At 39.4% G+C, this 22905-nt stretch overlaps 1 protein-coding gene across 5 annotated transcripts in view; it reads right to left on the bottom strand.

Annotated features, from left to right (window-relative positions):
- Nucleotides 1–2217: 2217 nt before the first annotated feature.
- Nucleotides 2218–22905, bottom strand: part of ZNF438 (zinc finger protein 438) — a 96429-nt gene continuing 75741 nt past the window's right edge. For all 5 annotated transcript variants that reach the window (XM_039525875.1, XM_039525873.1, XM_039525876.1 and 2 more), the window contains 2 exons: nucleotides 7752–9624; nucleotides 2218–4846 (listed from right to left, as the gene is read on the bottom strand). In XM_039525875.1, the coding sequence (XP_039381809.1) occupies nucleotides 4237–4846; nucleotides 7752–9624 (2483 nt within the window). In that variant the 3' untranslated portion in view covers nucleotides 2218–4236. The remainder of the gene's footprint in view (nucleotides 4847–7751; nucleotides 9625–22905) is intronic.

The raw sequence follows: 22905 nt of genomic DNA, 5'->3' as shown, positions 1-22905 counted from the left end.
AACACCCACCTGGAAAAGTTGGCCAGAAAAGTAAATGTGCATAGTCAGCCTCTTTCATGCTAAAGTAAACAGTGCTACACCATATCAATTTTCAGAGACTGAAGTCTAAACTAATAAAATTGTCACAGAGGTAAAAAAGCATATTATTGGTATTTACTGCAATTTTTGAAAACAAATATCAGCAAACTATAAGCAGCTTACTTAAATTTCTGAAAATTTTCTTAGTTTAACCACCAAAACCTTGCAATTTAGACTTTGGAACCTAGCAGAAGAGTCAGCCATACACAGGCAGTCACATGCTAAGGCCCCAATCCTGCATGTTGCTCTATGCAGGCAGATACTCATGTAGCGTCTCACTGAATACTACGTGTCTCTATGCAGATGTGTGTGTGTGTAGGACAGTGGGGTTTGCCCATGAAGACCAGCTTGCAGGATCAGGCCGCATTCATTATTACTAATCAAGAAAAAATGAGAACAGTTTAAGAAACAGAGGGGAAACCCCCAAACTGTGATGAATCAGCTGCAAAACTGTGCATTAAAATGAGAACAATCAACCTTTGCCACTCTTTTTAAGCCATCAAATATACTTTTCTCTAAGAGATCACAATTTTTCTTGTGTCATATTCAGTGCACAGACATTTTCACACTTCAGAGCTATAAGGAATTTGACAAGTAAACCTATTAAAGTTATAGCATTTTAATCTTTATGTTTAATAAACACAAACCAAAGTTGTACAGGTTTGATAATGGTAAATTCAACATTAGTTGAATTTATAGTTATAAATGTCCTTCCAAAACAAATGTATATATAGGTGGATGTATTGTAGAAATATAATAAACTACATGGTTGGGCCTAGATAAACCGGTGAGTCTCAAACATCAGCACCATCTGCATAAAGTTAAAAAACTTAAATCTACTCTCCTGAATTCCTGTTCATCCTTTTTATGACACTTTTTCCAAAAGCGCAGTGAATGGTAGATAAAATAAGTATCTAACAAGGCATGACAGTAGCTCAGATGGAGCTAAAACAGCAGAGATCTAAATTCTAATAAATAAATGAAGTTTAGCAATTATTGCCAGCAATCATGTCAAGCAGGCCATAGGAAACTGTAGTGGTGCAGCTGGAGAAGGGCAAGATTCTCCAAGCCAGGGAAGGGAATGGAACTCATCCAGCTTTGATTATTTATGGCGTGCTGATGAAGGAACAACCTTCCATATGAGGAACAGCTTTAAAGTTGAACAGTGAAGCTGAAACAGTTTTAGAAAGGAAGAAAACAAACAAAAAACAGAGTACAAAAAACTACAGCTACAAAAACAATGACATTCATTTCAATAATTTTAAAAATCGTTTATGTGCAAAAACAGATGTTTGCTTGTCCAACTTTGAGGTAAACAGCAAACTGTATTCATGACAACCACTTTGTTTAGCAGTAAATATGCTCTATTTAATGGTGCTGTAAATCGGTTTCCACATGTTGCTTCCGAATATTATCATATTGGGTACAAATTCAAAGCAAAAGCACACGTAAAGCAAAGTATATATCTGTAATTAATACTGAACTATTTTCAAATACCCAAAACTTTGTATTTCCTTGCACAGGCTATCATAATCATAAAAACCTGAAATTTATAAAATATGTCTCAACCTTTTTGTTTTAGTGTCTGATTATAAGCACTCAAGAGGACACTGAGAAGTAGCTTAGAACCATGGTCTCATCTACCTTTAAACTGATGAAATCTGAGGATCTTTTATGCCTCTCTGGCTTTTACCCAGTGTCAAGGGGCTGAATGAAGAGGGAGTGAGGATCTCATGGCTTGTGAAGAATTCTAATTCTTACTTTAAAAGAAAAATCACCACAGATACTAATTTTATTATATAAATAAATATAATAAAATTAGTATCTGTGGTGATTTTTCTTTTAAAGTAAGAATATACAATTAGTGTTTGTAACTGTTTGGTGAACAAAAAAAAAGGGTAAATGTGTGTGTTTGCCCTTCCATCTTGCTGGCTCTGTTGCAGCAGCATTTTGTCAAGTATTTTCTTAGGGGTTTTTCCAAGAACTGCTCTGACATCACTGATGCTACTCCTGAACACAAGGAAGAGAACAATAAAGCTGTATCTATTTAAGCTCCTTTAAAAATACATTGGAAGGAAAGGGGATTTTTGGGGGGGAGGGGGAAATTAATATTTGCAATAAAAAAACATGAGCAGAACAGAAAGGAAGATTTTTTTATTTGCAAGGTTTTGGCTAGATCTTAAAACAAAGGGAGGACAAAAAAATTAAAACCCACGTCCTTTTAAACATGACATGGTTGTAACATCTTTAAATTATTATTTAATGAAAACAGAAAGTGATTGTTACACAATTTCCTTTGATGTGTTTTAACTATATAACTAGAGGAGGAATTATTCTTATATTCTGGAATTTAGTCTCAAAGACACCAGTCTAAGCAGTTTGAATTTGAAAATTAGCAAAGGCTAATTCAGAAGCGTCCTTCTCAGTGAAAACATGCTAATTCAGGAAAGAATACTTCTTTGTGTAAATACACTGTACTAAATGAAATATACTCCTTGTTTGAAAAGAAACACTCAACTTTAAAAGTATTCCTTTCTACATGTTCTGCACATGTTTACTTCACCTATTCAGTAAGAATACATGTGAAAGGTACAATATGGATACACGTTAGCATCAGAGTATGAACAGTTTTTATATCTCCACGCAGTAGAGATTTACAAGTCATCAAAACAACCCACCAGAACATAAAATAAAGTATTTCAGAACTAGTTTGGCACATGAAAATAGTATCTTTCTGATAACAGTTAAAGTAATGAAACAACCAAGCATTTGAATCAATGGGAATTTTGGAGAGAAGTTGTCAAATTCTACAGGGACTTTTCCCCCTCCTCAAACAACTGCAGTTTCTGTGAGATTTTTCCTTTTTGTTTTCTATTTTATTTGGCTCCAGTCTCATACTTAAACACCAAACAGCATTACAGGATAAGGAATGTCATTCTAAGTTATCGGCTTATCAAACTTTTACTGATGTTACAGAAAACACAGAAAAATCATGTAATATCTTTCAGGATCTCACTATGAGAATCCAACACTTTTTAGGCCCTATCTTCCTATGTTCCCATAACCAGGCTAAAGTCTTGGACTTTTCAGAGTTTTAGCAAAGTAGTATGTGCCTACCTCAGACTTTCTATGGATAATTCTTCCATGACTGCACTACCATAGGTACAGCTTGACAGATGGTAGAAATGGAGGAAGCAATAGGGTAAAAGGAGCACCAGCATTTTCATCATTGTGTCATCTTACCTCCTTCGAGCACTGTTAGACAACACAGCGGTGAGTACCTACGCCATCTACATATTAGTGTCCCCCAAAAAAATCTAGGTGTAGACAAGGTTTTAGCTCATAGTAGCATAACTTTTAGGCAGTGTCTATATTGGCTGGCCAAACAATATGGGAACCCCATTTGGTCACAACAGACTTTAAACAAGGCTTATAGCCTTGATTGTTAGTGCAGAAGGAATCAAAGATCCAGCAGTGTGAAGGTTATCTTTACAATCAGAATATCTTTCTTTAAAAAAAAAAAAAAAGTCTAAGTTCTGAAGACTTCTAGAGAAATCCATAGGAACTCCTTGGAGTTCATTAATACTTTTTCTTGTGGCTTTCTATTGTCCCAGTTTACAACTGTGCTCCATATTTATAAGCATAAAAAAGCATGTACATTAAATCTTAACATGCATCCAGAGAACTGAATGCATTTCCCATAAAATATGGAGGCACTGTTAAGACTGAAAATTATATTTTCAATCTGGTTTGTCATTCTGTACAAGAACATTTGTACACCATTACTTTACAAAGGGCAACATTAATGTCTCTGAGTACAGCATAATATAATATCAGTTCCTCCCTTTTTCTTCTTAATTTCAACCTCTAACATTCCGCATACTTGTTTCTGTGAAGGTCCTTGTGCATCAATATTAAGTATGGCATTATATAACAGGCTTGTGTGTATTATATATTATATATATGAAAAGGCCTATGGTGAGAATTAAGAGTTTTGTATTCAGCAAACAAACCTCAACTACATGTAAAACCACTGCAACTGATCACCAAAGAGAATGAGTGAAATAATTGTAAATTTTTGTGACACTGCAAATCAAACACAAATAAATCGGTAACCTTGGAAATGGAATACTTTTCTAGCTGAATTTTGCCACTGCTTCATTTTTCAGCATTATTAGAAAGTTCAATAACTCCCTGTTTGGAGAATGAATTAAAAATAGTCCAAAGAACACAGGGGTCTTCACAATTATGATGATTCTGCCAATGACTGAAAAGCCCCTCTTTTCTTCCAAATACCTGCTTGCATAAAATGCAGTTATAATCAGCTTTACACCAAATTTGAATTTTTTTATTTTGTGTGGCATAGCCAAAATTTTGCAACTCCTTTCCTGGTTCACTGTTACCTGATGGAATAATCTCACTTTTAGTTAAAGTATCAAAATTATTTTGATGAAGATATATTTGCCTTTTCAGTTTTGGAAAAGCATAAAACTCTTCCTCACAAGTGCCACGTTTGACTGGATTTCGTCTCTCTTTGCGCTGCTTCCAGAAATGAGCTGCATGTTTGATCAGTTCTTCCTGAGCTCCTTTGCCTCCCTGTAGAATTCCTTCTTTTACTCTTCCTGGGAGCTCCTCGCCATGAAAACACAACAAATGAAACTTCATCTCAGCAAAAGACTGTGCAGTAAACTGGCATCTGCCACATTTGATCTGTAATTTGACTTCTGCTTGACTCTGAAATAAATCTTCAAAATTGCATTTATTTCCCCTAAAACAGGAAGAAAAAAAAAGGAATATGTATGCTACTTCAATACTAGCCATGTTTGGAATTAGAATGGAAATTTCTAATCTTCTAAATTTTAAGAAGTGGAAAAGGAGGAGGAATTTATGGAACATTATATTTACTTTATTAAAAACAGGCATTTTACTGCAATTAATAAAATATCTGGTTATAAGGACTGAGAAGAAAATAAAGTGATAAAATAGTAGGCAGTATGGGGTGAACAAAACAAATTATATGAAATTATACAAAAATTGAAGCTATCAGGAAAATAATTGTCTCCAAAAGCAGGTTTTGTAAAACTTTTACCAACTCCTAGATGAATTTAAATGAAATGTTAAAACACAACAAAAACCATATGCCCAGCATATTTTGGTAACCCAAATATTGCAGCACTGTGCTAGTAAGAAGGAAGTGAAAATTACTAGACATTGACTTTCAAAAGAGAAATTCATTAGTCTATTTTCATTTACTGACATGAGAAAAATCCAAGTTCTTTTTTTTTTAAAAGGCAGAAATAGGAAAAATAAAATAGAATTTTAAAGTATTTTCGATTTTAACTCCTGAGGGCATTCTGTGCCAAAAAAATTAAAATTCTGCACAAAATATTTTAAAATTCTGCAAATTTTATTTGTCAAATAAATGTGGAGGCTCCAGCATAGCATTGGGGAGCACAGGCTACTGGCTGCACAGAGGTGGGAGATCACTGTGCAGCACCCCTGGGACATGGACTTAGCAGTGAGGCTGCACCGAACTCTGACACAGTGCAAGGTCCCGGCTTGCCCCTCTGGGTGGGCAGGCAGGCTCAGCAAGGCAGGATCCAAGTGTGGAGGAGCTTACTGTGGGGGGAACCAGGTGTGGGTTGAGAGGGTTCTGTGTGGGGCAATCTGGGTGTGGGCGGCTCAGTGGGGATCCGGGTGCAAAGTGGATGCAAAGGGGTTTGTTGGGGGTTCTGGGTGCAAAAGTATGGGACTCTGCAGTGGGGTCCAGGTGAAGGTGGTTGGGGCTCAGCGCGGGGTGGGGGGGAAGGATCAGTGTGTGTGTGGGGGACAGAGCTCAGCAGGAAGGTCTGGGTGTGGGGGGTCCAGATGCTAGGGGAGTAGGGTTCAGTGGGCTGGGGATCCAGGTGCAGCTGATTGGGGCTTGGTGGGGTGGGGGTGGTTCACCAGGGTGGTCCAGGTGCAGGAGGAGTGGGGTTCATCGGGGGATAGGGGGTTCTGAGTGCGGGGGAGGGCGAGGCTCAGCAGAAGGGTCTGGGTATAAGGGGGTCTGGATGCCCAGGGGTTGGCAGATGGGGGAGCAGCTCCCTGTACAGGAACCCCTCCCCATGTAGCTGAGGAGCGATGGGTGCAGGAAGCGGGGGAGTTTGCAGAGCTTCCTGCAGCCACGGTAGAAATCTGTGGGTTGGTCCGACCTGGCCCCGGATGCCATGCAGGAGAAGAGAAAGTCCCATCCCCCACAGCCCATCTATGACTAACAGCTGAGCCTGGAGTAGGGTAGGAGCCACCAGCCGGGTCTTCATCCATCCTGCCTCCTGTCCCACCTTTCCCTGGCTGCTCTGGGCACCCGAAACATACTGCTGGGGAGGCTCGCATGACCACACCTGTGGCTTCCCTTTGCTTCCCTGTCAGAAAGTCATTTTTCTGCAGGGAAACAAAGAAATCTGTGGGGGACATAAATTCTGCACATGCGCAGTGGCATAGAATTACCCCAGGAATAGTCTATGAAACTGTTGATTATATAGGTAAAAATATTTTAAAAATATATAATTTATAACCAGACAGTTAATATCCTTTTAATTTCTTTTGGTAATGGGATATCAAACATGAAAGATAAAGGAAACAGATGTACAGACAGACAGCATTTCTTTGATTTGAATAAGGTTTTTTGACAAGGCTCCACACAACACTTTCCCATAGTAGCTAGAGAAATACGGATTAGATGGAATTTCTATACAGTGATACAAAACTGACTAAAAAATTCAAACTAACAGGGTAACTATAAATGATTCATCGTAAGCTGGACAGTGAAAATGAATGAGGTGTTGCAGTGTCCACTTAGGTCCAATGCTATTAAAATTTTAATTAACAGTTCAGAGGATAGAGAAGTTACTAATCAAACTCACAATGGTATAAAGCAGAGGGGTCAAATTAAAACACAGTATAGTACTGACACAGTAGAGAAACAAAATGAACTTAATAAACTACATTTTAATAAATACAAATGCATAGTAATACAAACTAAAAAGTCAACATTTATCCGACCATGGAAAGATTAGTTCACCACAAGATCATAAGGTAGGAGCAGGAGCATTTTCTACCTTCTACGATAGATAGTAGAAAGCAGTAATCAAATGCATGAATATGGACTAGGTAGCAGTACCTCTGAGAAAGAACAGGATAACAATACATAACATGGTAAACAGAGTACAAGTAAACAATGCAACACCATCTGATGCCTTGAAATGTGTCCAGTTTTGAATACCATTCTTCTTAAAAACACAAACTGGAAAGAATACAGATGAGAACAAGACTAAAAAGTAAGACTAAATATTAGGAAATACTTTTTAACTGTAAGAAGTCAGGGAATGAAAAAAAATCCCAGCTCCACTATCGGTTGTGGTATTATTTTAACAGGAGATATTCAGGACTAGACTAGACACCAATCGGTCAATGATAATTTAGGATTAATAAATCCTGATGGACTATAGGAGGAAAGGGATGGACTAGATGACTGATTAGAGAGATCTAACAAAATTTGCAAGCAGCTCTGAATCTCACCTTGGAAGAAAAAGTTAATAAAAATAAAAATTTTTTATAGTAATAGAAGTCCATAAATGACACAAATAATGAAATCATTTTCTTATTGACATTTAACTTGTATATGCACTCACCTCTCTATTGTTTCTTCTGCTCCTTTTATATTTATGTCTCTATTCTTTAAAGCATCTTGCAGTTGCTGTTCGCCTGTGGAGGGCTCGGTGCTGATAACAACCCTGTGTACTTCCTTCAGATGGCCAAAGTACACTCTTGCATGGCCAAATACTTTGGCACAAAACTCACAACACACGAGTTTCTTGAGTCTGCCTTCATTGTGATGAAGCTTCATGTGAGTGCTTAGGCTTCCTGAATGAACATATGTTTTCTGGCAAATTCGACAGCTATACGGCCGTCTATTTGTGTGTGTGTTCATGTGGTCCTGAAGATGGTGTTTAAATTGAAAGTTGTGGTTACAGACATGGCACTTATGCCATGGCTTAGGTACAGTAGAAAATAATTTTTTACACAGATCACTTTGTTTAGCAGAAGTGCCATCACTCTGCTTATAGCTTAAATATTTATTTGGAAGTGTATCATTTAAGAAAATGTCTTGTTCTATGCAGTCAGGAGTCTGAGTCTCTATTATAGCCGCAGAAGTCAGTGGAGCTAAAGCCTGCATAACTACAGGTTTTGGTCTGATACTACGGTATTTTTTAACTGACTCAGCCCTACTGCCTTTTGATTCATGGGGATCAACTTTTACTCTCTCTTTACCCTCTCTAAATTTATTAATGATGCACTTTCTTCTTTTGGTCTGAAATGCCAATATATCATCTGGGGTTCTTCGTTTTCTGCCTCTTCTCTTAGAGGCTATACCATTCAATTTCTTTAGATTATCAACATCCAGTTTAGTGGCTGGACTGAAGGTATTTTCACGGGGGGCTTGTTTGGAGATTTGTGCAAAAGATATCGCTAGTAGTTTATCATAAACTCTGGTAGAAACATTAAAGGTTTTTACCAAAGGTGGTATCTTTTCATATTCAGGTCTTCGCCCAGGAGTAGATGCAGCCACAGTGTTAGAATTTTGTTTAGATTTACAGAACATTGCATTTTTCATTCTTGAATATGGCAAAATAGGAAGCTTTCCTTTTGGTGCGGACTGAGTCAATTGAACTTCACTGCCAAATATTGCCGGTGACAGGACAGTGACAGAATTTGCAGAATTCACCAGTTTTTCTTTAAGTTTCTCAGATGTTATGAGTGAGCCTTTTGTGGCTTCAATAGTTGATTTCATGGAATGTAGATTCATTTTCACAGGATTACTTGGATTCATTGGCTTGAACAAACATTCCTTAATGACAGATGGTCCCGAAATACTATCTTCAGCAGTTTCTGTTTTGTTTAGTAAAGGAGATCCAGATTCTACACAGTTGTTTTCACTGAGTAAAGTACCAACTGTAATTTCAGTAGAACCATGATCAATTAAAATAACTTGTTCAGATGAATCTGTAGTAGAATGAGCTTCAGGAAGGTCTCCAGTTGAAGTAGTCATTGCTGGTGTCTGTGATGAAATTTGTACCTTGCTGGGAATCTTGTTATGTGCACTTGAAGAAGAGGTTTGAATTGTTTTTTTGTCAATCAACAATTTATTTTTTACAGATTGATACCTAGGAATGGGTAGCTTGAGGTTTTCAGGAGGGGGCACATTTGATTGTTGGATTCGCTGTGCTGCCAGTGCAGGGGTGATATGTGGTAAAGCTACAAGAGAAAAAGTTCCCTCACGACCAGCAACTTGCATTAGAGTATAGTTTTGTGTTGGCATTATAAGTGGTTTAGCGCTTGCAGATGAAATAGGATTAGTTTGTTCAGGAAGAACAGGTGGAAGACACGACACCACCCCTGATGTTATAACTTTAGGTACCATCTTTGGTGCAATTGTCCTAAACTGACTTTTATTCTGAAAACCTTTTCCATTTCTTATTATCCCAGAAGAGGATTTCCATTTATCTGAAATAATGAAATAAAACACACAAACATGTAATATGATGTATAACAACTTTTCTTTTTTAGATTACTTTATCAAAAAATAACTTGTTTAGGAGGGATTCCATTTCACAAAAACTTACTAGAAATATCTGGGTATGTAAACCACCACTCACATATGTATGGAACTGTTCACTTCTCATAGACAAATTGAAAGGCTAATAAACCTGAGAAGATTCAAGTAATGTGTTTGGCTATACTTAAGCCCATTCATTTTCAGTTTTAAAAGATTTTTACCGAAAAATTCCTGGGTTTTAAAAAAAGTATTATTCATTTTTTTCTGATTTTTACCCTACTTTTGTATCACTCAAATATCTTAAAAATAACTTGTTTTATTAGGAAAATACAATACATTGCATGAAATATATGTATTACAATAATACATTAGTCTGCATGTATATGCAAAGCTGCCTGTTGAAGTAAGGCTACGTATTAATCTAGAAAATACACACACACAAACAAACAGGCATGCAAGCTCTGAAGTGCATGTGCATCTGAGAGTGCTGACAAATCTCATGCCCACCACGTACACATTTCAAGCTGTTAGATAATGATATAAAGATTTGACACACTAAAATGGGAAAAAAATGAAAATCTATATCAGAATACGTTTCAGAACACAAGGAACAAAACAGGAGAAAGGATGAAGTTGACTGTATGCACTATAAATGGTGTTGCCCAATTATTAAATGTAAATATTTCTAAGTGTAAGTCTACAATAGTAAACTGTTTATTCAAATGAAAAATTTTATTTGGGGATTAAGGATATAATAAACTGACACATTCCAAGGAAAAAATTAAATAAAAGAACAACTGAAAATGAAGGGCCCTAGCTATACTTTATACCTGCAAACAAAAATGTTAGTTTCTCTTCATCTGATCAATAATTCTAAAACATTTTCCACTCTACATCATACACTCTCTTTATTTCCAGCACTTATCAGCCTCTTCTACACTAGAAAAAATGGTATTAATATTCCAGCAATAATACTGCTGCACTGGTATTAGGAATGTTGTAAATGCTTGTGTAGACAGGGCTCAGGTGTTTTTGGTACCGTTGCATGAAAATCTGCTCAGAGCCGTTCCAATTGTTGTGGACTCTGTCTACAATAAGAGTAAAAAAAATTGTAATGCAAACACACCCTTTCTACCTGTCATGCTATCTTGTAATTCCTTTTTAACACTTTTTTAACAGAAACTCATCTGATATTTCAAAATTTATGGCTACAAAACTGTAAATGTAACTTGGGATAAAATGTTCTGCCAGCAAAAATTTATAATCACTCTTATTTCTGCCTGTTGAAATGATATGCACTTTGGCTGCATAGCACCATAGTTCCATTTAAAGCTATGGTTGTAGTTCTAGTCCCTTGTGGGACTCTTTTTTAAAAAGCTTTCCTCAGACTTTTGTAATGTTTTTACAATTAAATCACAGACATTTTAAAAGTGAGTCAACTCCTTTTTTAAAGTGTTAATAGGGGAAGAAAGAAAAACATGTTGATAAAGAATAAAGCTAATAAACAACAGAAGAAAGTTAAAATATACAAAAGGCAGCGGACATGGATCAGCAGAGGCATAAGCCTACCTTTCAGGTAGTATATGGAAAGACATTAAACGTGCATTGCACTGCACCACTGCCATTTTCACATTGCAGCCTCATTGCCTATCAATAAATAAACTCATCTTTTGACACCTCAAATTAGCACAGCCTGAGGTTATTGCAGAAAAACTACTCTCACTTTCTAGGCAGGAGGATGAACCACATGTTGCTCTAGATTTCCTGCTTGCTGATTTAAGTCACTTTTGTTTAAATTAATCCGTCCTGTAACTTGGGATAGTTCTCGTCAGGTCCATCACCTATAAGGTCCTAGGCCTTCAAGTAATATTGGGAAAAGAGCAAGGTGTGGTATTAGGAAAATTCAGTCTTAAACAGAAGGACGTCAAACAGAAAATGTAAAAAATAAAGTAATACTGAAGGCTACAAGACACCAAAAATGTTCACAGTGAATTACCATGAAGTTGTTTAGTAGAGAAGTTTCTGTTATATGTACATCATTACAAATGTGCAAAGACTGAGGGTACGTCCATACTACCTGCCCAGGTCGGCGGGTAGCGATCGACTTCTCGGAGTTTGATATATCGCGTCTCATCTAGACGCGATATATCGAACTCCGAACGCACTCCCGTTGACTCCGTTGACTCCGCACTCCCATTGACTCCCGTTGACTCTGGAACTCCACCACCGCGAGTCGACGGGGGAGCCGCGGACTTCGATCCCGCGCCGTCAGGACGGGTAAGTAGTTTGAACTAAGGTAGTACCTTAGTTCGAAACCCCCCCCCCCAGTGTAGACCAGGCCTGAGTGTACCTTTCTTCTAATACTGACAACTCTAACACTTTTATCCTTAGATAGCATATTCACCACATACACCTCTACCTTGATATAACGCTGTCCTCAGGAGCCAAAAAAATCTTACCGTGTTATAGGTGAAACCGTGTTATATTGAACTTCCTTTGATCCACCGGAATACTGCTTTACCGCGTTATATCCGAATTCGTGTTATATCGGGTCACATTATATCGAGGTAGAGGTGTATGTTGAACACCTTACCAATTCATATTAAAAGTTACACACATTATTTTTAAAAATACATTTCATTTTAATCTCCCCCTAAAGGCAGTAATACAGAGGGATTTTCACTAGAACCCACTGTTCTTCCAGAGTCCCTGGGCACAGAATCAAAGTAAAAAACCTATTCTTAGCTCTTAAACCCTAAGCTCTCAGCTGTTAATATTATTGGTAGTATTCAGGCTTTTTGCTTCTTACATACGATTGTTGTTTTTAAGGTAAGATTTTATGTGGGTTTTGAGAAGAAGTACAACATGACTATTTGGATTAATGTAATCATTAGCCCAGGCACATAATTCTGAGCTGTAAGCTAGATTCTGAATTTGAAAGTTAACAGTGTAGGTCAAAATGCCTATTTTATTTAATGACAGGAGATTAAAGGACAACTATATTTTTCTTTTAGGGGATAGAATCTGCTCTTATTTACTACGTTACCTTCACCATGTACAACAAGGAGTCTGGTGGCACTTTAAAGACTAACGGATTTATTTGGGCATAAGCTTTCATGGGTAAAAAAACCTCACTTCTCCAGATGCATCAACAACAAGGCTATAGCAACACTGATGCATCTGAAGAAATGAGGTTTTTTACCCACGAAAGCTTATGCCCAAATAAATCCATTAGTCTTTAAAGTGCCACTGGACTCCTTGTTGTTTTTGTGGATACAGACTAACACGGCTACCCACTGATACTTTTCACCATGTATGGATGTCGAAGAGTTTCTATACAACAGGCAGTTTTTGAGTTTATTACAGTATTTCACGAGATGGTTTCCATTCTCCCTTCAATTCTGGCTTCCTCTGTGGACTCCGTCTTATTATCCCAAAGTCCCATTCAATGAAGTGCACATTCTGAGACGGATGACAACTAGCTTTTTGTTTGCAGTGATGCTATAGGCTCGTTGGTCCCAGGTTATTAGAGAGACAAGGTGGGAAGCCAATATCTTTTATTGGACCAACTTATGTTGGTGAAAGAGACAAGTTTTGAGCTTATACAGAGCTCTACCAAATAAGTACTTTCCCTTTGACTAAAGAAGATGACATATCAGAGACAAAAATCCCAATAACTCCTTGTGACAGATTGACAATATCCTGAACAAACTTCATTGAATCAAGTTAAACTTTACTGAATTAAGTTTAGCATCTTTGGAGTTCACTGTATTACAAATGCAAATATTTATGAACTACTGTGGGATTGTATGGAACCTCTTTAGTAGGTAGTCAAGATTAATGCACTCTCCAGAAAGGACTGTATCTTCAGAGTGATGTGAATGTGAATTTTTAAGATTAAGGGGGTTTCTCTTGGAGGAGGGGGTATATGCTAATATAATTCCTCTTTTTATCAACCCTTTGAAGCCTCCCCCTGGGGAGCGAGAGACCCACTGCACACTAATTATCTGCTTCTGGGAACTCCAGATCAAAGAGCTTTGATCTGTGTAAAAGGGTGGACTAAACTTATCATTTGAGTCTGTTTGTTCTGAGCTGAAGCTCTGATGAACTTATAATCACAAGGAAGCCCCTAAGGTGGGGTGCTGAAAGAATGTTCTGGCCAGAGCTCATGTGAGAGTTAGGAAGAACTCTGGTAAGCTTATTAGGATGCGTGTACGTTTAAAAAAATTTTTAATATGTTTTCCCTGTAATGCTTTTTACCTTAAGAATAAAGTAGGCTTGCCTAGAAAACTCCAAGTGGTAACTTATATCTGTAGGAATCACTCTATTATCAGTCTCTGAAGGGAAAGCAAGCGGATCTGTTTAGGCAGACGGCCTTTGTTGGGAAAAAGAACAGGAGTACTTGTGGCACCTTAGGGACTAACAAATTTATTTGAGCATAAGCTTTCGTGGGCTACAGTCCACTTCTTCGGATGCATTTGTTGGGAAATACACAATGAAGGCAACCTGGACACACCCTGGTTTGAAGGGAGTGAGATGTGGCTCTCCAACCAGAAAGGCAACGGCTGGAGATCTGGAAGCTGAATTGGGTGCTGTTGCTGGATCACTGAGGGGAAATACAGGTGGAGTGGCCCTGAACAGTCTAGGACCCAGGAGTCCAGAAATGTCAGGCACCACAAGAACGATTAATTTTGGGGTATGAGGCACCATTTGTGGAAACAGATGCATTAGATAGTGGGTATTTTTACATATTGTCCTTTTGTGAAACTCATGTATATTCTTTATTGCAAACTTAGAAGACAGTAAAATGGTATTTATTAAAAGGAATTCTCTATACACTTCATCATTCTGAAGTGACAGTCTCATGAAGTTCTTAGCCAATAGAATAATAACTCATGAAACGGCCTTTAAAATAATGGATTTTTTTAATCAACTTTTCATATTACGCAGTATATTGTAATGTTAAGCAATGATTTAGCTGAGTTTGAGACAGAGTTTCTATACAAACACTTTTTTCAACTGGTCATAATTTTATCATAAATATTCCTTCCAAGCTGAACCATCCCATGTTTAGTCTCAGTACTGAGTGCTGATTTTTTTTGCCAAGCTTGCATTAGATAGTCTAGTGAATAAGTGTGGGTTGCAGTCTCTTTGGTATTGTAATAGAGCCTTCAGAGAATCACACACTTATATCGCCTCCAGTGGGAATGTCTTTCAGTCCAGTTCCCCACCCAAGGATGGGTTTAGCTTCACCTCAGGTTTGCAATGTCTTTGCCCCTTTTGTTATCAGAGTGGGAGTGGGATTGGAACGAGGCTTATGCCTCTCCTGCAGCTGGACCAGTTGGTATGGGAGCCTGGGTCCTCCGATGCCACCAGACACTGATCCAAGGCACGGCACCCTGGAGTGCCCTTGCAACCTTCCCTGGGTCACTTCCTATTATCTGTCCCTGCCCAGGGCTCCAAGTCCAAGTCCCTTACCCAGGAGCCCTCAGGATATGTCCGTCTTCCTCCCCAGCTTCCCCTTCTGAACTGAGTGGCCCCCATTTAAGCTTCCTCTCCAGTTGGAGCATACATTGCAGATCTGGAGGGGAGAGACTACCTGGGCCCAGTGCTGCACTCCTTTGGGCCCAGTGTGGGGTCTGCACAGATATGCAGAGGATACCCAGCTTTAGATTTCGCTCTCATGCAGCAGCTAGTGTAATTAAGATTCTTATCTAATAATAGAGAAACTGGAGCATCAAAGCCTGTCTCAGGTAGCCAGAGCAGCAAATGGGACAACAGGGGGAGCTATGGGTAGCCTGCTAGAGAACAGATGTGACCCACTGCCAGGGGAGCTGCTGCTTTTCCATGGCTCCCATCATGGGCCATTTTACCTCTTCCAGGAAAAGGGGGAACGCTGGACGCTCTGTCTCCTCCCTTGGCCTCCTCCCCTTCTTCCTCCTTTTCAATTAGCGCTGGTGGTGGTGGCAGGAACAGAAAGATGGAATGGCAAGGGGATGGCTAGGGAGACACACAGGTGACACCAGTGGGAACTGTTCATAGGTAGTGCTGTGGGTAGAGACTATATGAATACCACAACTTATTCTTTTTTTTGTAATTTAACCAAGAAGTTCCTGAAACTTGCTATTTTACGTATGGCAGAAAGCGTCAAGCTGTCAGAAACACAATTTGTTGACAAATGTTAATTTTTAATGGCAACAACTGTATTATGGAAGAGGTAGGTATATGTAGATTGACAGGTAACGCAAAGAGCATAGCTCTCAATGTGTCAGGTGTGATAAGTTTTTTTTAATTGCATTTAGTGATAAAGAAAGCATGGCAAGCACTGTGACCACACAGAGAGGTTCTGAATGACGGAGGAGTTCTGTGGAGAAAATAGTATGTGATCGTGTAATTAAAGGCTGTATCATAATGGATATGCACTAGGGGGCTGAATTAAATTGTATAAGCAGCCTTAATTCTAGCAATTCCTAACTTTCATGTGCTTGACTTTGCAATCTAAATAACGTTTTTAACTTTTAAATATATTTGTATTATAGTTGTGTCTGAAGATCCTGAGGGGGCCTCACTGTACTAGGCACTATACAAACACAAGAAAATACAGTCCTTGCATTGACTTGCTTACAGCTTTAAAAAAAAAAGCCACATATCACACTTAGATACAGTACCTAAGGGTATGGATTCAAAACTGTGTGACAGTATGCATGTTAGAGGCAACTATGTCAGGTAAGGTACTATAGGAGTCCGTAGTAGAAGCCATAATGTTCACTATTCTCATTAAGGAATTAGAGGAAGGCTTAAAATCAATACAGAATACACTTGATCCACACCAAAAGCAGAGGCACAGCAAACACACGAGAGGACAGCGCTAAGTGCTAAAGTGATCTGGAGAGATTAGCACAATGGATACATGGGATTAAATAAGATTTAAGGCTTATAAACATAATGTCATCTACTTGGAAAAAAGATGCAAACAGATACTAATTGGAAGAGAAATCATATAGACAGCAGGAAAACAGAAATAATTATGGGTGACAATAAGTAAGAAATTGCAAGGAATTGTCCTTGAAAAAATAAATCTAATATTTTTTATTCATATGAACTAAACAGATATCTTGTATAATGCTATAATAAAGTGATGATGCTTCTATCGGTAGCTCTGTCACAAATCACCAATATCTAAAATACTGGGTGCTATTCTGGTCCTCAAAGTTTATGAAGGATATTGAAAAGCTAGAGAAAATACAGAGAAAAACAAATATATAAGAGCTAGCTATTATTATGTACATGTATAAAGATTAGAAGATAACATACAAGGAAAGAAAGCAATGTATACAATATTTAAAAACTCAAGGGGGACATGATTGCTGTATATAGACACACTAAAGGAAATAAGATGTGAAAAAAGATTATTCACAAAAAGGTAGTACAAGGAGGAAAGGGCTAAAATTAAAAAAAAACACTTTTAGACTATCATTTGGTATGTTTTTTTTTGTAAAGCTTGAGAAATTGGGCATTGAGACATTTTTCTCAGGGCTCAATCATAAGCCCTCTTCCATTGCCACATGAAGAGTAAGGGGATTTAGGACTCTCTTCTGTATGGGCTATACAGGAGGAGGAGAAAAGAGATCACCACTGTCAATGGGCTGCTTAGGTTCCAGCTCATGCAAATTGGACTTCCCCCATGAAACAAGGAGGAAGCATCAGACCATGACTCAGAGTAAATTTGATCCAGGACTTGTTACCTATTACTACAGTCGTAATAGAACAATCCTGTCCTGTCCCTACCTAGCTACTTGGTAGGCCATGAGTGCTGATAATGTAGGCCAACATCCAGGAAACTGGATGACTCAAGGTGGTCTCTTCTGGCCCTATCATCTATACATTTTACAGAAGAATATGAGTTTTTGATGTCTGCATGAAATCAAGGCAGCAAAATAAAAAATATGTAGATATGCCTCTCTCATAGAACTGGAAGAGACCTTGAAAAGTCATTGAGTCCAGCCCCCTGCCTTCACTGATTTTGCCCCAGATCCCTAAGTGGCCCCGTCAAGGATTGAACTCACAACCCTGGGTTTAGCAGGCCAATGCTCAAACCACTGAGCTAAAAAGATTTGAGAGTTGGAGAAAATGTTTTACAGGAGATTTAAAGAGCTCAATCTGTTTAGTTTATCAAAAAGAAGACTGAGAGATGACTTGGTTACAATGCAGAAGTATCTTCAAGGGGAGAAAATACCAGGTACTAAAAAGACCCTTTCTTCTAGCACAAGAACCAATAGCTGGAAAATGAAGGACGTCAAATTCAAATGAGGAATCAGTGGTAGATTCTGCATCTCTTGATGTCTTTAAATCAAGACTGGATGCCTTTTTTGGACGATATACTTAATACATATAAATTATGCTTTAGCAAAACAGAAGTTACTAGGTTTTATACAGAGATAACTGGATAAAATGAAATGGCATGTGATATACAGGCTAAAGTAGGGTACAAAATATGTAGGAATGACAGTAGGTCATGGTGGTGGGGGAGTGGCACTTTATGTGAAAGAAAGCATAGAGTCAAACAGAGTAAAAATCTTAAATGAATCCAATTGTACCATAGAATCACTATGAAGAGAAATTCCATGATTGAATAGAAGCAGCAAAGAAACAGCACTGCTTGCATCCGAAGAAGTGGGTATTCACCCACGAAAGCTCATGCTGCAAAACGTGTTAGTCTATAAGGTGCCACAGGATTCTTTGCTGCTTCTACAGAACCAGACTAACACGGCTACCCCTCTGATACTTGACACCATGATTGAATAGTAAGAGTAAAGCAGGAGGAATATACAACTGACAACTAGACCAGGATAGTGATGGTGACTGTGAAATGCTCAAGGAGGTTAGAGAGGCTAGAAAACTCAATAGTAATGGAGGATTTAAACTATGCCCATATTGACTGAGTACATGTCACCTCAGGATGGGATGCAGAGATAAACTTTCTAGGCACCATTTGTGATAAATGAAGGGGGAGAGGTAGCTCCGTTTTAAGACACCCGGCCAGCCAGTTAACTATAAAATCCCTGTTAGTAGCTGTTCTCTACTTGCTTTACGTGTGAGGGGTTAAAAAGTCCATAGGTAAAAGGAAGGGAGTGGGCACCTGCCCAAAAGAGCCAGTGGGGAGGCAAGAACTTTTTAAAATTGGGAAAAAACTTTCCCTTTGTCTGTCTGTGCTGTTCTCCTGGAGAGCAGGACAGGGCTGGAGCTATGCTGTAAAAGCTTGAGCGAGGTATGAAAATCGTCAGATCATACATAGAACTACTCATTTGAAACCCCAGATATGTAAGTAGATTGTCTAGGAAGAAGCGATTAGGTTTATCTCTTTTACTTCTTTATGGCTTGGGGACTCCTCTGTGTTAACCCCAGGTGCTTTTGTTTTGCTTGTAACCTTTAAGCTGGACGTCAAGAAGCTATCTTGATGCTTAATCCCTGTAACTGTTTTTTTAAAACTTAACAAAAAGCCTAAATTCCAAATATATTTCCTTTCTTTTTGTTTTTAATAAAATTTACCTTTTTTTTTTTTAAGAACAGGATTGTATTTGTGTGTCATAAGAGGTTTGTGCATAGGTTGTTTAAGTAGCTGGTGGCAACAGCTGATTTCCTTTCTCAGTGTGTGTGTGTGTGTGTGTGTGTGTGCGTGCGCCCGTGTAAGTGAAAGGGCTTAAGGGTATCCCACATGAAGAAATTCCCATGTGTGCCTTCTTGGGTTCTAAAAGGGTTTTTTTGCACTTAGGTGGTGGCAGAGAAAAGCTGTAACCTTGGGAGTTTAATACAAGCCTGGAGTGGCCAGTATTAATTTTTGGAATCCTTGCGGAGTGGGGAAATCAGCACTCAAAGTGTCAGAGTGGGGAAATCAGCCTTGACACCATTAATGACTAGCTTTTTGGAGCAGCTAGTCCTGGAACCCACAAGGAGAGAGGCAAATCTTGATTTAGTCCTAAGTCAGTCCTGAACCGCTTGGCAATAGTGACCACAATACAATTAGATTTAACATCCTTGTGGGAGTGCAGGGGGAAATACCAAAGAAGCCCACCACAATAGCATTTAACTTCAGCAAGGGGGACTACACAGAAATGAGAAAGTTAGTTAAACTGAAATTAAAAGGAACAATCACAAGAGTGAAATGACTTCAAGCTGCAGGGAAACTTTTTTAAAAACACCATAATAGAGGCTCAAATTAAATGTATACCCCAAATTTTAAAAAAATAGTAAGGGGACCAAAAAAAAATGCCACAATGGCAAAACAATAGAGTAAAAGAGCTGGCATCGGGCTTTACAACCTATCCTTAGAGATGATCCCTCACTCTCACAGATCTTGGGAGACAAGCCAGTCCTCGCTTATAGACAGCCTCCCAACCTGAAGCAAATACTCACCAGCAACCGCACACCATACAACATAAACTCTGCCTGTTGGTATGCATACTTCCACCTTTTCATGTTCTCTGTATGTATAAATATCCCGTCTGTGTGTTCCATTCTATGCATCCGAAGAAGTGAGCTGTAGCTCACGAAAGCTCATGCTTAAATAAATTTGTTAGTCTTTAAGGTGCCACAAGTACTCCTGTTTTTTTTGTCCCAGATTAGTGTGTCAACAGAGGAGGATTTGGAATAAATTGATAAATTAAACGGTATTAAGGCACCAGAGCCGGATGGTATTCACCCAAGAGTTCGGAAGGAACCCAAATTTAACTATTAACTATGATATATAACCTATCACTTAAATCACCTTCTGTACCAGATGACTGGTAGATAGCTGCAATTTTTTAAAAAGGCTCCATAGTACACCCACACCTTGAATACTGCATGCAGTTCTGATTGGCCCATCTCAAAAAAGATACATTAGAAATGGAAAACGTACAGAGAAGGGCAACAAAAATTATTAGAGTGTGTAAGAGCTTCCATATGAGGAGCGATTAAAAAGACTGGAACTGTTCATCTTAGAAAAGAAATGACTAAGGGGGGAAGGATAGCTCAGTGGTTTGAGTATTTGGCCTTCTAAACCCACGGTTGTGAGTTCAGCCCTTGAGGGGGCCACTTAGGGATCTGGGGCAAAATCAGTACTTGGTCCTGCTAGTGAAGGCAGGGGGCTGGACTCAATGACCTTTCGGGGTCCCTTCCAGCTCTATGAGATAGGTATATCTCCATATAAGAGGGTTTATAAAATCATGAATGGTGTAGAGCAAGTGAATAAGGAAGTGTTTTTTACCCCCTCACATATCACAAGACCCAGGGGTCACCCAATTAAATTAATATGCAGCAGGTTTAAAAACAAACAAAATGAAGCACTTCTTTACACAACACACAATCAACCTGCAGCACTTGTTGCCAAAGGATATTGTGAAGGTCAAAACCATAACAAGGTTCTGAAAGGTATCAGATAAGTTCATGGAGGATAGATGCATCAATGGCTATTAGTCAAGATGGTCAGGTATGCAACCCCATATTCTGGGTGTCCCCAGGCCTCTGATTGCCATATGTTGGGACTGGACAACAGGAGAAGGATCACTTGATAATGGCCCTGTTCTTTTCATTCCCTATGAAACATTTGGCACTGGCCACTGTTGGAATACAGATTTCAGAGAGGTAGCCATGTTAGTCTGTATCAGCAAAAACGAGGAGTCCTTGTGGCACCTTATCCCAAATACATTTGTTAGTCTCTAAGGTGCCACAAGGACTCCTCATTGTTTTTGTTGGAAGACAGGATACTAGTCTAGATGGACCATTGGTCTGACCCAGTATGGTCGTTCGTATATTCTTAGATAATCTAATGGTCCCTTCTGACCTTGAACTCTAGAAAACTAGGACCTTAATCTCTGTGCTTCAGCTCCCCTTCTCTAAATTGCTGATAACAACACCTTCTCATCTTATAGGTGTTAAAAATCAGGGCTTGCAGTCCCCGGGACAACCTAATGAGCGTAGCTGGCCTGTAATAGGCTGCCTGCTTGGCTATGCCACCTAACTGGTGGAAAGAATCAGCAGATCAGCTGTTAAACCCAGCAGCAGTTCGGTGGCTGTGCAAAGCATTTGCTCACAGATGCATTAGCTCCTGTGCCTGCTTGTTCCCAGCCCTGCTCCTAACTTGGCCCCAGTCTTGGCCTAGTCTTACCTCATTCCGGGTAACCCAGCTCTGTACCTTGGCTCTGACTTCTGGCCTCTAACTCCAGCTCTGATCCCCGACTCAGACTCCTGACTGTGGCTCTGCATATGCCTCTGTCCCTGGGCTCCTATTCCTGGCTACCAACTCCTGCTCTAACCACTAGGCATGATTGCCCACGTCCTGGTTTCTGACAATAGGAGTGTTGTGAAAACAAATTCATTAATATTTGTGAAGCACTCATACGAAAGTGATGAAGGCCATAAAACAGCCCATTTGGAAATTAGTCTGAAGTATGAATAGTCTTCAGTAAATAAGGCATGAGACCACACACAGAACAATGAGGAGGAAAAAAACGGTTACTCACCGTTGTAACTGTTGTTCTTCGAGATGTGTTGCTCATATCCATTCCATGTAGGTGTGTGCGTGCCACGTGCACGTTCGTCGGAAGACTTTTACCCTAGCAACTCAGTGGGTCGGCTGGGCGCCCCCTGGAGTGGCGCCACCATGGCGCCAGATATATACACCAGCCGACCCACCCACTCCTCAGTTCCTTCTTGCCGGCTACTCCGACAGTGGGGAAGGAGGGTGGGTTTGGAATGGATATGAGCAACACATCTTGAAGAACAACAGTTACAACGGTGAGTAACCGTTTTTTCTTCTTCGAGTGATTGCTCATATCCATTCCATGTAGGTGATTCCCAAGCCTTACGTAGGCGGTGGGGTTGGAGTGAGATGTTGCAGAATGCAAACTGCTGAGCCAAAGGCTGCATCATCTCTGGACAGTTAGACCAAAGAGGCAAAGGTCCGGATAGAGGACCAGGTAGTAGCATGACATAGCCCCTGGAAGGGTGAGTCGGAAAAGCAGCAGAAGAAGCCTGAGCCCTGGTGAAACGAGCAGTAAGGTGGCTCGACGGAACATGGGCCAAGTCACAGGAGGTGCAAATGCATGACGTCACCCAAGATGGAAAGCTCTGGGAGGAGACAGGTAGGCCCTTCATCCGGTCTGCCAATACAACGAAGAGTTGGGGGCGTACAAAAAGGCTTGTCCGCTCGACATAAAAAGTGAGCGCCCTACGGACGCCTAGGGAGGGCA

This window comes from Mauremys reevesii, linkage group 2 (genome assembly GCF_016161935.1).
Source record: "Mauremys reevesii isolate NIE-2019 linkage group 2, ASM1616193v1, whole genome shotgun sequence".
In the NCBI taxonomy this organism is placed as follows: Eukaryota; Metazoa; Chordata; order Testudines; family Geoemydidae; genus Mauremys; species Mauremys reevesii.
The sequence above is the reverse complement of the archived record's forward strand: the minus strand, read 5'-3'. Positions and strand labels throughout refer to the sequence as shown.